The sequence below is a fragment of the Taudactylus pleione genome, unplaced genomic scaffold (genome assembly GCF_031769625.1).
Source record: "Taudactylus pleione unplaced genomic scaffold, aTauple2 ptg000015l, whole genome shotgun sequence".
In the NCBI taxonomy this organism is placed as follows: Eukaryota; Metazoa; Chordata; class Amphibia; order Anura; family Myobatrachidae; genus Taudactylus; species Taudactylus pleione.
The window spans coordinates 31,970,268-31,983,628 of NW_028284417.1; the positions used below are offsets into that span (position 1 = coordinate 31,970,268).

At 37.4% G+C, this 13,361-nt stretch overlaps 1 protein-coding gene across 2 annotated transcripts in view; it reads left to right on the plus strand.

Annotated features, from left to right (window-relative positions):
* KLHL32 (kelch like family member 32) overlaps positions 1-13,361 on the plus strand; it is a 228,100-nt gene that overhangs the window by 107,842 nt on the left and 106,897 nt on the right. Inside the window, exon 6 of one of the 2 annotated variants that reach the window (XM_088472157.1) lies at positions 13,026-13,241. The exons of the other annotated variant lie outside the window; for it this stretch is intronic. Coding sequence (XP_088328283.1) covers positions 13,026-13,241 — 216 coding nt within the window. The remainder of the gene's footprint in view (positions 1-13,025; positions 13,242-13,361) is intronic. 2 annotated transcript variants of the gene reach the window in all.

Consider the following 13,361-nt stretch of genomic DNA (forward strand, 5'->3'; position numbering starts at 1 on the left):
TCTGAAGCCAATTATATACAAATCCTTCTTTCCACAAAAGAAAACAGTTTTAAAATGATGATAGAAAATATAGCCTGGCTCTTTGCAATTTGCTCTAAGTGTTGCTAATAGAAAAATGGTGAAGGACTGACAAGAACTAGCTTTAAAGTAATTCATATATATACACATACACACATTTTATGTATTCTTAACACTAGACCTTGACTTTTATTGCAGGGATTGTTAGACACTTCCCTGGTCATTCGCCAACAACAAATTAATTGAAGACCATAATTTCATGCTGTGGTGTAAGCAGAAAGAGTTATAAAACATGGCTTGGGTTATGTGGCTGATGCCTTTAGTCTGACTGTTGTTATGCAAATACCAATACACTTATATTTTGTTATACACAAAAATCTCAATAGAGAAAAAGAATAAGCTCTTTTTTGTAAATATATTTATTGAAAGGTTAACACAAAATATTATTACAGTTAATTTTTAGTGCAAAACAGTCACAGGATGCCTGAAAATACTAATCTTCATCTTTACCATATACTGTATTAGTAAGAAAGAGACTCTATGAAATATGGTAATACTGTATATAGCTCTGAACTACAGAGAACAGAGGCCCTCATTCAGAGCCGTACGCTCTGAGCAGAGCGCACGCTCTGAATGAGGGCCGGGCTCCATTTTCATGGAGCGTCCTCCTGGACGCTCGTATAGCTGTGGGTCACCACCCACAGGCTATACGAGCGTGCATTGTGATGGCCGCGATGGTCGAGACCATCGCGACCATCAAAATTGCGAGTCGGAGCCTGCGGTTGAGGTTTTCAACCGCAAGTTCCGGAGTGATTTTGGCTCTATCAGAGCCAAAATCACTCCCACTGACATCACTAGTGATGTCAGTGGGCCGGCTTCTGACGGGAGGCGTTCCCGTGGGAACGCCCCCGTCAGGGAGGCACGCCCCCGGCACGGCCACCAAAGGGGGCGTGCTGTCAATCAACATTGACAGCACGCCCCCTTTGATCGAACACAACGAGCGAAGGACTTTCCTTCGCTCGTCGCGTCTGGCGCATGCGCACGACGGAGCTCCCTCCGTCGTGCGCATGCTCAGTCCATAACATCGACCCACTTGCGAGCGGACAGCCGCTCGCGAGTGGGTCTGAATCAGGCCCAGAGTATCCAAATAGGTAAATACAAATAATATTGTCTTCACCATAATATACCGGTAACTGCAATACAAAAGAGATAATTGTTTTGTGTCTAACTCAAAGGAAATTAAAAATGAGGGGACCCTTTAGCCAAAGTCTCCAGATTATACTAAGATGTTAGTTTAACCGCTTGTCTGGTGAACTCTCTAACATGGGGTGGTAAAGTGGCAAAGTAGGATAGCCAGATACTGAAAAACTTTTCAACTCTAGTTTTCAAATCTAATGAGCATTCAATCCTGTCCATTTGGTACAAATGTACCAATCTTGGGAACATTAAGGAAATGGGAACCGGTTCCCTAGTGATCCATTGAGACAATATTGTCTTTTTAGAAGCTGCAGCAATACGTGCTAAAAGAGAGGTGTTGCATATTAAGAAACGGCATAGGGTTGAAGATGAACGGAGGTCCCACAGTGCCCATGCCATAGTAATAGTAAACAAAATGTCTAATTCAAGCAGTAATAAGGACTGGGAGCTACTGTATACAGATAGATCTCAATAGAAAGAGAGGGTTTGATATAGAGAAATCTTGATATAGAGTGAGCTAGAATAGAAAGATTGAGGTATGGATACATATAGTTATCTACAGTATATGGATAAATAGATTGATAAATTGATACAGCTATGTTTAGACTTTGAAGTAGACTTATACTTTGCAAGCTAATGAGATTATAGTTAAAATAACAATGATCACATGCATGTTCTGAATGTGTGTGATACTATTTGTACAATATGATAATTCTGCGGTTTGGGGGCCTCTGCCTGCTTTCTATTGTGTTACTGTTGGCAACCTGCAAAATGCATCTATATATGGAATGTAACTTAAGTATTAAGTATTGTGGACTTGTCTAATAAACCATCAACTGATCTAAGACCATTGTAATTTAAAAATAATCTTATTTAATTTTTTAACTATGTATAATATCTGCTTTTTAAATTACAGATACAATTGATTTGTTTAGTATTTCAGTGGTTAATCCAGTCCTCTGGTGTCAATGTACTTTCAGTATGAAATACAGTAGGTGGCAGTGTCTGACCGTCACAGTAAAATGAAATTCTAAATAGGAACAATCCAGAATGTATTTATTTTTCTCATTATTAGTTTTATGAGCTGCAAAGGAGTAAGCAGACATTATTTGCACATTGGCCACAATACATTGTCACTTTTTAACAAATACCCAGAATGCTTTAATGTTTTAGCAGGCGTTGTGGCCAGATTTTTGCAGGAATTGCCATTTATCATTATACTATGTGAAATCATTCATTTGCTCTAATTTGAATGTAAATGACTCCAAGGTTTTACAAATAAGGTGACAGACTCACATAAATGTAATTGTCGGGTTCATCTCCCTCTTTTTCTATATCACTCATTAGGTTATGAATTAAATACATCTTATTAAACTAGGGGCATGTCCAATGATGATATTGTAATGGCAAATTACTGTGTGCTATTAGTGGTGTATTTTTTATTCATGGACATTAATTTGTCATTAAGGCGGCATTAGTTTAACACTTTTATGGGGATTACGTGACCTGAAAGAAGAACCTACTTCTGGAATGTGAGGGAAGGGAAAAACATGCTTGTGCTAGACGTATTCAGCATTTTTGGCAGGTTTTCAAACACTTGCGAACAATATATCTGTAAAATTCCTTTGTATTCCTCAAAGGTTACCTGAAAACTACAACCTTCTGAGGTAGAAAATGAATGGCCGCAACATTAACGTGTAAATGGATGTATTTAAGTACAGGAATCATCATCAGAATAACATTTATGTGAGAACTATAGCTCTATCTGCATATATATAAATGTATAGGATGAAATAAAAATGGGCACTCGCCACAAAAAAAATGCGCTCCAGGAGATTGCAACAAACATATTAATTTATTTAGTTGCAGAACTGACGTTTCAGATCTAGCGGTATCCATTCTCAAACTATAGCTTAAGAAAGGATCACACTAGATCCGAAACGTCACTTCTGCAACTAAATAAACTAATATGTTTATTGCAATCAACGTCACTTCTGCAATTACTGTAAATAAACAAATCTGTTTATTGCAATCTCCTGCAGTGCTGTCTATTCCTTGGATTACATGTATCTCCAATATACTAGTCTGGCGTTGCCCCCTCACTTCTCTTCTGACCCCTACCTCTCTGTCCCAACCACCTTACTCCCGTTGCTTTGTCCCACCCACTTCCCATACTTACCCCACTCCCTGGGGCCGGTCCTCCTCTTCTTGGTCTGTCCCATCTCCCTCGCAGTGGGAGCTGTTGGGGTGCGTGCCCAGGCTTCCACTACATGCACATTGAGGAGACGGCTAAATAATGGCCATCTTCTACTACTGTATACTTTTGACTTCTATAAGAAACAAACAACTTGTTACAAAGAGTCGCATGTATATTACAGAGCACTAGGATACATTATTATTGTAGTTATAATAAAAAATCTTAAGTCCAATATGGCTCTACTTCAACTAGTTGCACCTGTTTTCATGGATAATATTGCATTCTAAAGTATTTTCGATTGTTCAAGATATACTGATACTGTTAGCTTAATTATGTTTTAACCATCTTTGGAATCCAGTTGAGATCATAGCTGTGGTTTATATTTCTAAAAGCAGTCGCCTTGGAATTGAGATTTTGTGACTCAACTACTGTAAAGATGTTATCCCACTGCTTGTATGTTGACAGGTTTTGTATAAATAATAATAGAAAGTATCATATAATGTTATGTTTAATTAGTTAACATATATAGAATTATATAGTAGCTTAGGTGATTGGGTTTAAAGTAAAAATTGGGGAGACTTGCAAATGTAATTATAAAAGAACCAATATACCTAATGTACAAGTTGCCTTATATAAAAGCAACAAGAATTAAGCATACATTTTTTTCTGTTCATGGGACCCTACTATGCATTGTTTTTCATGTTTATTCTGGTTTGTGTCTTATTTTTGCTGGTTTTTATCATGTGTATTTTTATGTTCCATGTGTCTTTTTGTGTGAAACTGTATACATAACTTTTTTTTTATTAATTTTTTGTGTTTTTCCTCGCTGTTTTTACTTTGTTACTGTCCTGGGTTTTTTATGTAATTCATTTTTGTTTTAGTGTTTTTGTACTTTTGCTTAATTGATTATTTTTTTGTAGCTTGTACTGTATATCTAACTCTCCCTACATTTGTAAAATGCAACTTCATAATACTGTATGCTTCCTCTTGCTTTATTTTTCTTTTTTGTCCTAGCTCTTCTAAATTATAGTTTTCATTCCAGTTTACATTTGTATTTTAAAAAAAGATATTTTACAAGTTTAACCTTTTCCAGCTTAGTACACCACTCATCTAAACTCTTGTATATCACTTAATACAATATATGCCCTGACTGTTTTCCACCAGTCAGTTTAGTTTAGGATCCACTGTTAAATATATAGAAATCATAGTTTACTTTCAATTAATTTACTATTGGCAGTAATGTATTTAAAATATAATTTACATAAGTAAGAACTTTTAGAAATAATCTTGAAACAAGGGTCAGTCATAGGGACCCTTTCATAGTTAAGAACCTCTGCACTATACACTTTCTCAGGACGATCAGATTGGTAGGTTTCTACATTTATTTTCATTTGTATTATTTTTCTCTTCTATTCTCCTTGAGAAACCTCCAGTTAACAAAGCTGTACTTTAATGTACCACAAACACGGCAATATGTTATAGAGGTTTCTGTCTCCTACTGTGTTTCCTTCATATTTTACACTGCTGTGTAACTGGCAAGGTGGAGGCAGATGTCTGTGCTTTATGTCTTTCTTGTTGATCTTATGAACTTTCATTGTTAAGAAATCTTCCACTTACCATTTCTCTTTGTGAATTTTACAGCGATATACCTTCAGCATAATGGCAAGGTTATATTCTTATCTCACACATCATTTCCTGGAGTCTTTTTCTTTTTACAGTGTGTGGGTGGTGGAGTCTAGTTCAGCATTTTGCACTTGTACAATTTTACACATATTTTAAATCTTAAATGTAAATATGCAAATTGTACCACACATACGGGTATTTTGTGTGGTCTTCTGATAACTACTGTCTAATTGATGTCCAGTTGGTATGGCTAGATATATCCCATATGCATATACATTAGAACGCCAATTATCAAAATAACAATTATCTGAAACACCAATTATCCAAACATGATTAATAGGAAACAAAAATAATATTTAATGATATAATAACCCTTAAAAGTGAACTAGATTGTAACATTATGAACAAAACAACATACATACAGAGCATAGTTAAATACATGTCTAATTGTTCATATAAACTGATTATCCATACTATTTGTTTGAATATTTAGCATCCTAGTGTACATCCAGTTATTTGTACAAGTCTCTTCACACTAACCAAAATGTATCAAGTTCAGAAGGTCATAGCAAATATATATTAAAAATGCAATATTGTATCTAACAGTGATGCACTTTAAGAGTCACAGGTATGACTAAGTACTGTATCCAGTTCTTTAAACAGCTCCCGAGATGTTTTTGCAGAATAGTGGATGCTAATCTGTATTGTTTCTCAGAACCTATATTGGTCCATCCTGCTGTTTCTATTCTTTAGATGAGAACAATCGAACAGGTGTCTTGTTTAGCCATAACAGCTTACTGTAAAAGTGATAATGTACTGGAATAAAACATATTCAAATAATTAGTAAATGCGTACATTGTGGTACAGCCCCTGTTCATGTAGGCACAAAACATAGTTCATACAATGAATCTTTGTACATAACCAGGGTTATTTATGAATAGCATGAGGAAAAACTAAGGGTTAACCACATATAGTACATATAGTATTGCATTTATTTTCTACTTGCACTAGATAATACAGTAGTAAACTGGAGATGAAGGCAAAGATTTTTTAAGCACCTCCTCCACTGCACATGAAATTATGCGGTTTAGCTGGCAACCACAGTGTGCACAAGGAGAGTGCTGTTTCAGGGATCAGAGGAACTGAGTTACTACAGACAGTACAGCATTAAAGACTGCTCCTGGTGCACTACCAGCATAGCTGGGCCTGTGTCCTTTTACTGCTATTAACCCTGCTGGCACCGGTCTGTCAGTACATCTGGCAGACGTCTGACCCTCTGAATCCAGGTACTCCTGTCTCTAGGCCATTTTTAATATCATTTAATAAAATATAAAAAAATAGCAGTCAAGTGACTTGTCTACAACTTTGAAGTAATTTATTGGGTAACCTAAACCAACCAAATACACATTACTTTCTATCTGTACCCCTTCTGTCTGTGCTTCTGTCTGTGCCCCTTGGTAGTTTTTGCTTCTCTGTCCTTTCCCTCTGTTTTCATCTTTCCTTATTTTACCCCCTCTGTGTTCTCTACCAGCCTCCATGTCTCCCCTACATTATGCCCCACTGCCTGTTGGATGTGGCTTTCCTTTCACTTTCTGCTGTTTACTAGCACTAGTAGAGGCTGCAGCCTGTTCATTGTCCCCTCCCCTGGTCTGTGGTGTGCTGGCTATCACATCATTGGTTAAGGTCTCCCTTTTCCACTCTACCGCTGGTCAGTGAGCAGCCCAGGTACTGGTACCTCACCATTCCCCCTATGCCCCCTCATTCGGGTCAGTCACATCACTGGTGTCTGCCTCAGCGCTAGACCCAGGGAAGAGGTTTCTGTTTATACACAAAAGTTTTGTAATCAATAAATGCCAACCAGATTCTTAACTATTAATTGTTTTCCTAGTTCAGTTAACAAAACAAAATGGCACAGCTGATACTATAGGTTGTAGAAATCTTTTCCAGTGTTCATCAGTTTTCATAATTGCCCCAATAGCATTCAGGTGTGGATTGGATGTTGCAGTGGCAGAACTATGTCAGCTGGAGGTCTTCACTGTAAAGGTGCCCTGCACTGCATGGTTAGTGGCTGTACTAGGAAAGATCTAATACAAGGACAGGGAGAGTGCCAGACATTATGTCAGTTTATCCTGAGGAGTCGATGACTGATGGCACAGTGGAGATCCTCCTAGAGGGGCATATGCTGGGGTCAATATCTTTCACTGCGGGCACACCCCACTGGACTCTACACAGCTGGTACAGAGGTGTTCAGTGTTAGATCCAGGTATATCCACTTGGTTACTGGTCATATAGATAGTTAACTCATCTCTTCACACTACAAAAGTATCATAGCACTTCCATATATAGTGTCCAGTTACTGTACGAATAATGGAATGTCACTTTATTCATTATAGTGGAATCATTGAGCAGCATTCTCATATCAGTTTAACATTCTTCAAAATGTAAAATGTAAAATCAATTTAAAATACTTCAAAAGGCTTCATTTGGACCAGGATTTGGGCTTGCATCAGTGCCCAGATCCCAAAGGTAATCCACTTTGTTGATCAAAACAAAAATCATAGTAGTGGATGAAGCTGCTGAGAGGCCTCACCACCTATGTCAAAGCCCCATGTCACTGCTCTATGTTGTACACTCTTGGGAGCATCAAGGGGGCCCTTACAGAATCTGCTGTGGAACCCACAGAAGTCTAATTATGCTCCTTTGCATTATTGTGTGTGGTTAATGCATTATACAGTAAATATTGTAGTCAGACACTCATGCACCACTGATCATGCATAATGGCCAAAGTGAGAATGTGATTCAGTGCAGCACTTCATTGTAGAATAAAAATGTCTGTTCCAAGTTTTAGATAAAATTGGGAGCAGATGATGAACAGTTTAGGGCAGAGTTTCCCAAACTCCACCATTACAGTCCAGGTTTTAAAGATATGCATGGTTAAATCAAATTAACAGAGGTACTAATTTAGTCACCTGTGCTCAAGCATGGATATCCTTAAAACCTAGTCTATAAGGGTGGCGTTTGGGACACTCTCTGGTTTTTGGTGTCAGCAACTTTGTTGCTACCTTGGAGTTGTTGGCCAAGAAACACAAAACACAAATAAAGGCAAATGGGAAAAAATACTCTTATGTACTTATGTTTTTTTAATGATATATGTGACAGCCGTGAGGCATTTTGTGAGCTAGCTTGTATTTTTTTGTATGGCTATTTTCAGAGCTGTAACATTTATATTGTTTCACTTGTTTGGTAGGTGTGGTTGTATGCAGATATATGTTGCTCTGATTTATAATAACTACGTTTAATCCAAAGACAAAACAATTGGAGCCGCAGATGATTGTGGTGCAGTTATTGATGGTTGAGCTTGGCAGTCACATTTCTAAGCTATGTACACTTTTTTCTGTCTTAATTATGCATTCATTAAAAGCTTTTGTACTCAACTGAATAAAGTAAATATTTTCTTGATCTCTGTAGTATGCTCCCAGACTGTAGATTTGCACAGCAGGGCCCTGATAATATGAATAAATTGTATTTCCCCAAGGAGATTATCTTTCAAAGGCAGTTGTACAGAAGTGCAGTTATTTTATTTGGTTGGGCTTCCTTGTTATGAGCAACATACTTATTTTTTGTTTATTGTGACCAACTGTAATGTCTTAGTTTATTTTGTTTATTTAGAACTGATAAATAGCTATATATTATATATATATATATATATATATATTATATATATATTATATATATATATATATATATAAACATCCATAGGCGGAGGCACTAATGAGACTGAGTAATTGTAGTAAAAAGTCTTTTAATCCTACGTTTCGGGATCACACTCCCGTCGGCAGGGACATACAGCAACATTAAAAACACCCATCACACACATACATATACCCACAGAGCTAACCCAATCAACTTGAAACAATTGAACACACCTGTTACAGCGCGGGCCAGAGAAGACACCATCGGCGCGGCCCGACAGTCCAACACCAAATGATGACGTCACCTACCCGCGCCTGCCCCACGTGGTCGCCGTCTGACGTTGCTAAGCAACCAGACAACACACCACATGGGAGCAGAAATAGATAAGACTATAGAGTGAGTGGCATACCACACACCTATAAAACAATAATGCTATACATTAAAAACATAAACAAACAACACATGACCCCATTTATATTTGTCCCTTGATTTCGGGTAGAGATTAATAATTTATCGAACCATAAATAAGAAAGAACAATATTGTAGCCGAGCTCCGGAGCTGGGACCGTCCACCCACCCGGCGGCTCATTGCAATGACATCATGACGCCCATGGCATATCCACAGCGCCCTCGCATGTGTCACCATCACCATAACTACACATGCAAGGGCGCTGTGGATACGCCATGGGCGTCGTGACGTCATTGCAATGAGCCACCGGGCAGGTGGGCGGTCACAGCTCCGGAGCTCGGCTTCACTTGTGGTGTTGCTTCTGTATAAAGGTATGTGTATTTTTCTACGTTCTTATCTTGATAAAAGTTCTGTAAATGAACCGAAACGTTGACAGTATCAGCCGTGAGTTGTCCCGTTATTTTGATGCCCTGAGTGCCGCACCTTACCTTGATCTATTGTTTACCTCTGTGGGGGCACCCGAAGCAGCAAATTGGAGTGTGTTATTGGGAGTGCCAGACCTACCACGTTTATATATATATAGATTATTTTGCATCCACGTTCTTTCAACTTTAAATGAATATCATTGAAATTGTTACATAGTGGTCTTGTCTATTATTATATCATATTCACATCAATCTATATCTATCTAATCTATCTATCTATTATCTACATTTTTTAAATATTTTTTTTTCTAATTTGAATGTAGAACAGGCTGCTCCAAAATGAGGATCTTTAATATTACCGATTTACAAACTATTTCATGTAATGTACAGTAGTTTACAGAAAATTAGCTCTGGAAGAGTTTTCCCACAGTGCCTTCTGATGAATACAGTCAGAGATATCCATAGTGTACTAAAACCTGGTGGTGTTCTGTAATTACTGACAATGCTCAGCCATCAATTGCTAAGGCAAAACAATGTGATGTCCCTCTTACTATGTATACTTTGCAACTACTGAAGCTCTACCACATAAAATAGAAATAAATATTTAATTAAAAACCTGTGATCACAGACTGGTAGATTTATCATAAGATGGGTCACCCTGATCTGGGGGTTGGGTAAACCACTCAATTGCATTGGAGGATCCACAATGCAATTTAGCCAGGGGCGCATCTATAATGGACCTACACTGTACACCCTGCACCCATATTTTTTAATACTTACCTCTCCAAAGTCTCGTGTCGGCTGTAGCGCTGTACAAAACACCTGGAAAATGGCCCCCGCAGGCATTTTCCCGGTATTTTGCGCATTTGCAGTAGGGAAATCGCTAGGAAAATGGTGGCCGTGCCATTTTTATGGTGACCTGCACATGCGCAGTAGACTCTGGGCACAGACTAGTGCCCAGAGTCTACTGCTGCGAGCAGTGCGCAGCCGGCTGCCGGGGAGAGAGGAGGGCGCCCGTGTGCATTCTGAATTTAGCTAAGTTCTTTGAGAGTTTCTTTCTAACCCCAATTTATCAAATATAAGGTCAGTTTATAGTATGTAGTGTCTGTCTTTGGGGAGTCGTCTTATCTGTATCGAGAGGGGTATGAACCCTGTGTGATATTATAAATGACTCCTACTAGTGTACTGTGTGGGGTAAGTGTTTTCTAGTTCCCAGCAATAGTGGCTCCAGTGGTGGGAATGCAGGGCAGTCCAAAATTCAAATAAGGGAGCCACACTAACTGCCCTTCTAAATGCTGCCAAACATCACCGGCTGGAACTCACAGTTGGTGTGACTCCCCTATTTGAATTTTGGACTGCGCTGCAGCCTCACCTCTGGAGCCGCCACTGGTTCCCAGCCTAGATTTGGAAGCCCTAATCCTTCCTTATGGTGGGTGAGTGAGCAGTCGACATAAGGGCACCTAAAGTTGGAGGCCCAACTCACTTCCTCTAGGTGTGAAGTAGAGCTAGGAAATTATAGTGATCTCCCATTCAGCGTTTGCACTCATCTGTTATTGCTCAGTAAGGGCAAGGAATATCAAGCCGTGTAGTTGAACTTAGTTAAAATACGTGACACCTTCCTCATTGCCTGTGGAATTGGGTGTGGGGTACCTGTGTGCTAATCTAGTAGCCACAAAGACCCCTTATGAGAATACATATAAGTAAAAAAATTATATATTTATGAAATAAATACTTATCTCTGCCCTTTACAAACCAATGCCACTGGCTTTACACAGTATCTATTGACAAGAGAATACAGTATACATAAAAAATAAACAACTGAGAATATTTTCTCAAGTCACACACACACACACACATAAACATTTCTACTATGTAATATAAGATTATTAGATATGATGTCTAAATTCCATAACCGTATAAAAAAATGTATCCTGTGATCTTGTGTTTATATATTGGTAAAGTACATCTCTGTGACTTCTAGTACGCCTTAATTTCACAGTAAGTCCTGTATTATCCCATATATATATATATATATATATATATATATTTCTGTGCACACTTGTTAAGAGACATGTCTGAAGGGAAGGGAACAGCTTGGACATTTTAGAGTTTAATCTTTCAGACCATAATGTTCTGCTTTGCAAGCAAATTGCAATAGGACCAAACAACAGTAAATATATATCTGGAGAGTGTTGCAATGTTTCTATTACTCACATTATAGCAATTATTAACTGAAAGACTAAGCACATCTCATATTGTATAAATTAGTAACTAATATTTAAATTCATGTGCATGTCTTTCAAAGTGAAAAAGGAAAGGAGTGTATTTATGAATTGTAATTTATCAGTCTGTCCAATTAGGAAGAAATACATGTTCTGTGTGCTATAGAATTAATGGGCCCATCCACATGCACGTTTGCTGTTTTACCGTCACTAGTTAAGCATATATTACATTTGCTTGGTTTGCTACATAATGAGCCACAACAGTTGGTTCTTGCACTGTACATGAGGTTCAGTCTAATTTCACTGTGATCTCTAACAGAAATATTGATCATGACGGTACAGTAAATGCTGAAATGTTTCTGAATAGGAAACATAGACACCGGTCTCTAATAATGTATGTATTGCCGCTATTTGTAAATTGGCTTAACAAAATTAATCTTTTTGTCTTTTTGCAGGTCTTTGAAAAGATTCCTTTATAATAATGTTATCATTGACACATTTTCATAATCGTCCAAAGTGTTGTTAGTTGTTACTGACATTGAAGAAAGGCAGCGGGACGTTTTAGGAAGCTTTTGATGTGTTGAAATTCCCAAACTTTGCCGTTTGCTTAATTATATGTTTGAAACCTTTTTAGAATTTGTGTGAGCAGAGAGATCTGGGTTAAACAATGCATTCTTAATAGAGATGTTTAGATATTTTGAACCGGTTTGAAATGGATTGAATTTCACAGTTTTGATATCTATGGACATATTTGTAGTGGAAATGCCAATAGACTATGGTTCAAATTTCTCATGACAAAACTGAACCTCATATTTGATGTTTGTGTTAAAAAAAATTTTTTAACATTGTTAAATACTTTAATTTTTTTTAAAGAATCACATTTTTAACATTCAAACCATTTAACACTTACCATTCCCCCCAAAAAGTTAAAATTGATAAATTTAAGCTCAAATACATATAAACATGCAAAGCGCCTCAACTTTTTCAAACTTAGCTCCATATTTTTTATTCTTATTTTTTCAGTTGATCTAAACTTTAATAAATTCCCACAAAAATAATTGATGAGAATTATGTTACCTATTGAATCCTCTTTAAACATGAACAATGCAATTAGTATAACGATACTTTATCTAATTACAGTTTTGAAATCTAGAATAAAAACATAAATGCCTATTAAGATATCCACCTTTCTGAATTATACCATGTTAATTTTTTTTTTTGATATTTATTTTGTCTTTCAGGAACTAAATAGCTTTAATTACTTGGACTTATACAAACTGGCAGACTTATTTAATATGACATTACTAGAGGCAGCAGTGGTAGACTTTCTAGTAAAGCACTTATCAGAACTTCTGAAAAATCACCCAGAAGAAGTTCTTGCACTACCCTTCCGCCTGCTCAGAGAGGTTCTGAAGAGTGACCAGTTAACATCCCTTAGCGAAGAACAAATTTGGCAGGTGAGTGAAGTTTAACCTTGATAGATCATACTAAAAAACAGCAAACATTTAAACATCCTTCTTGTTATTCAGGAAATCCGAATACCTTAATTTGAATACATAATGAGTACATCACAACAT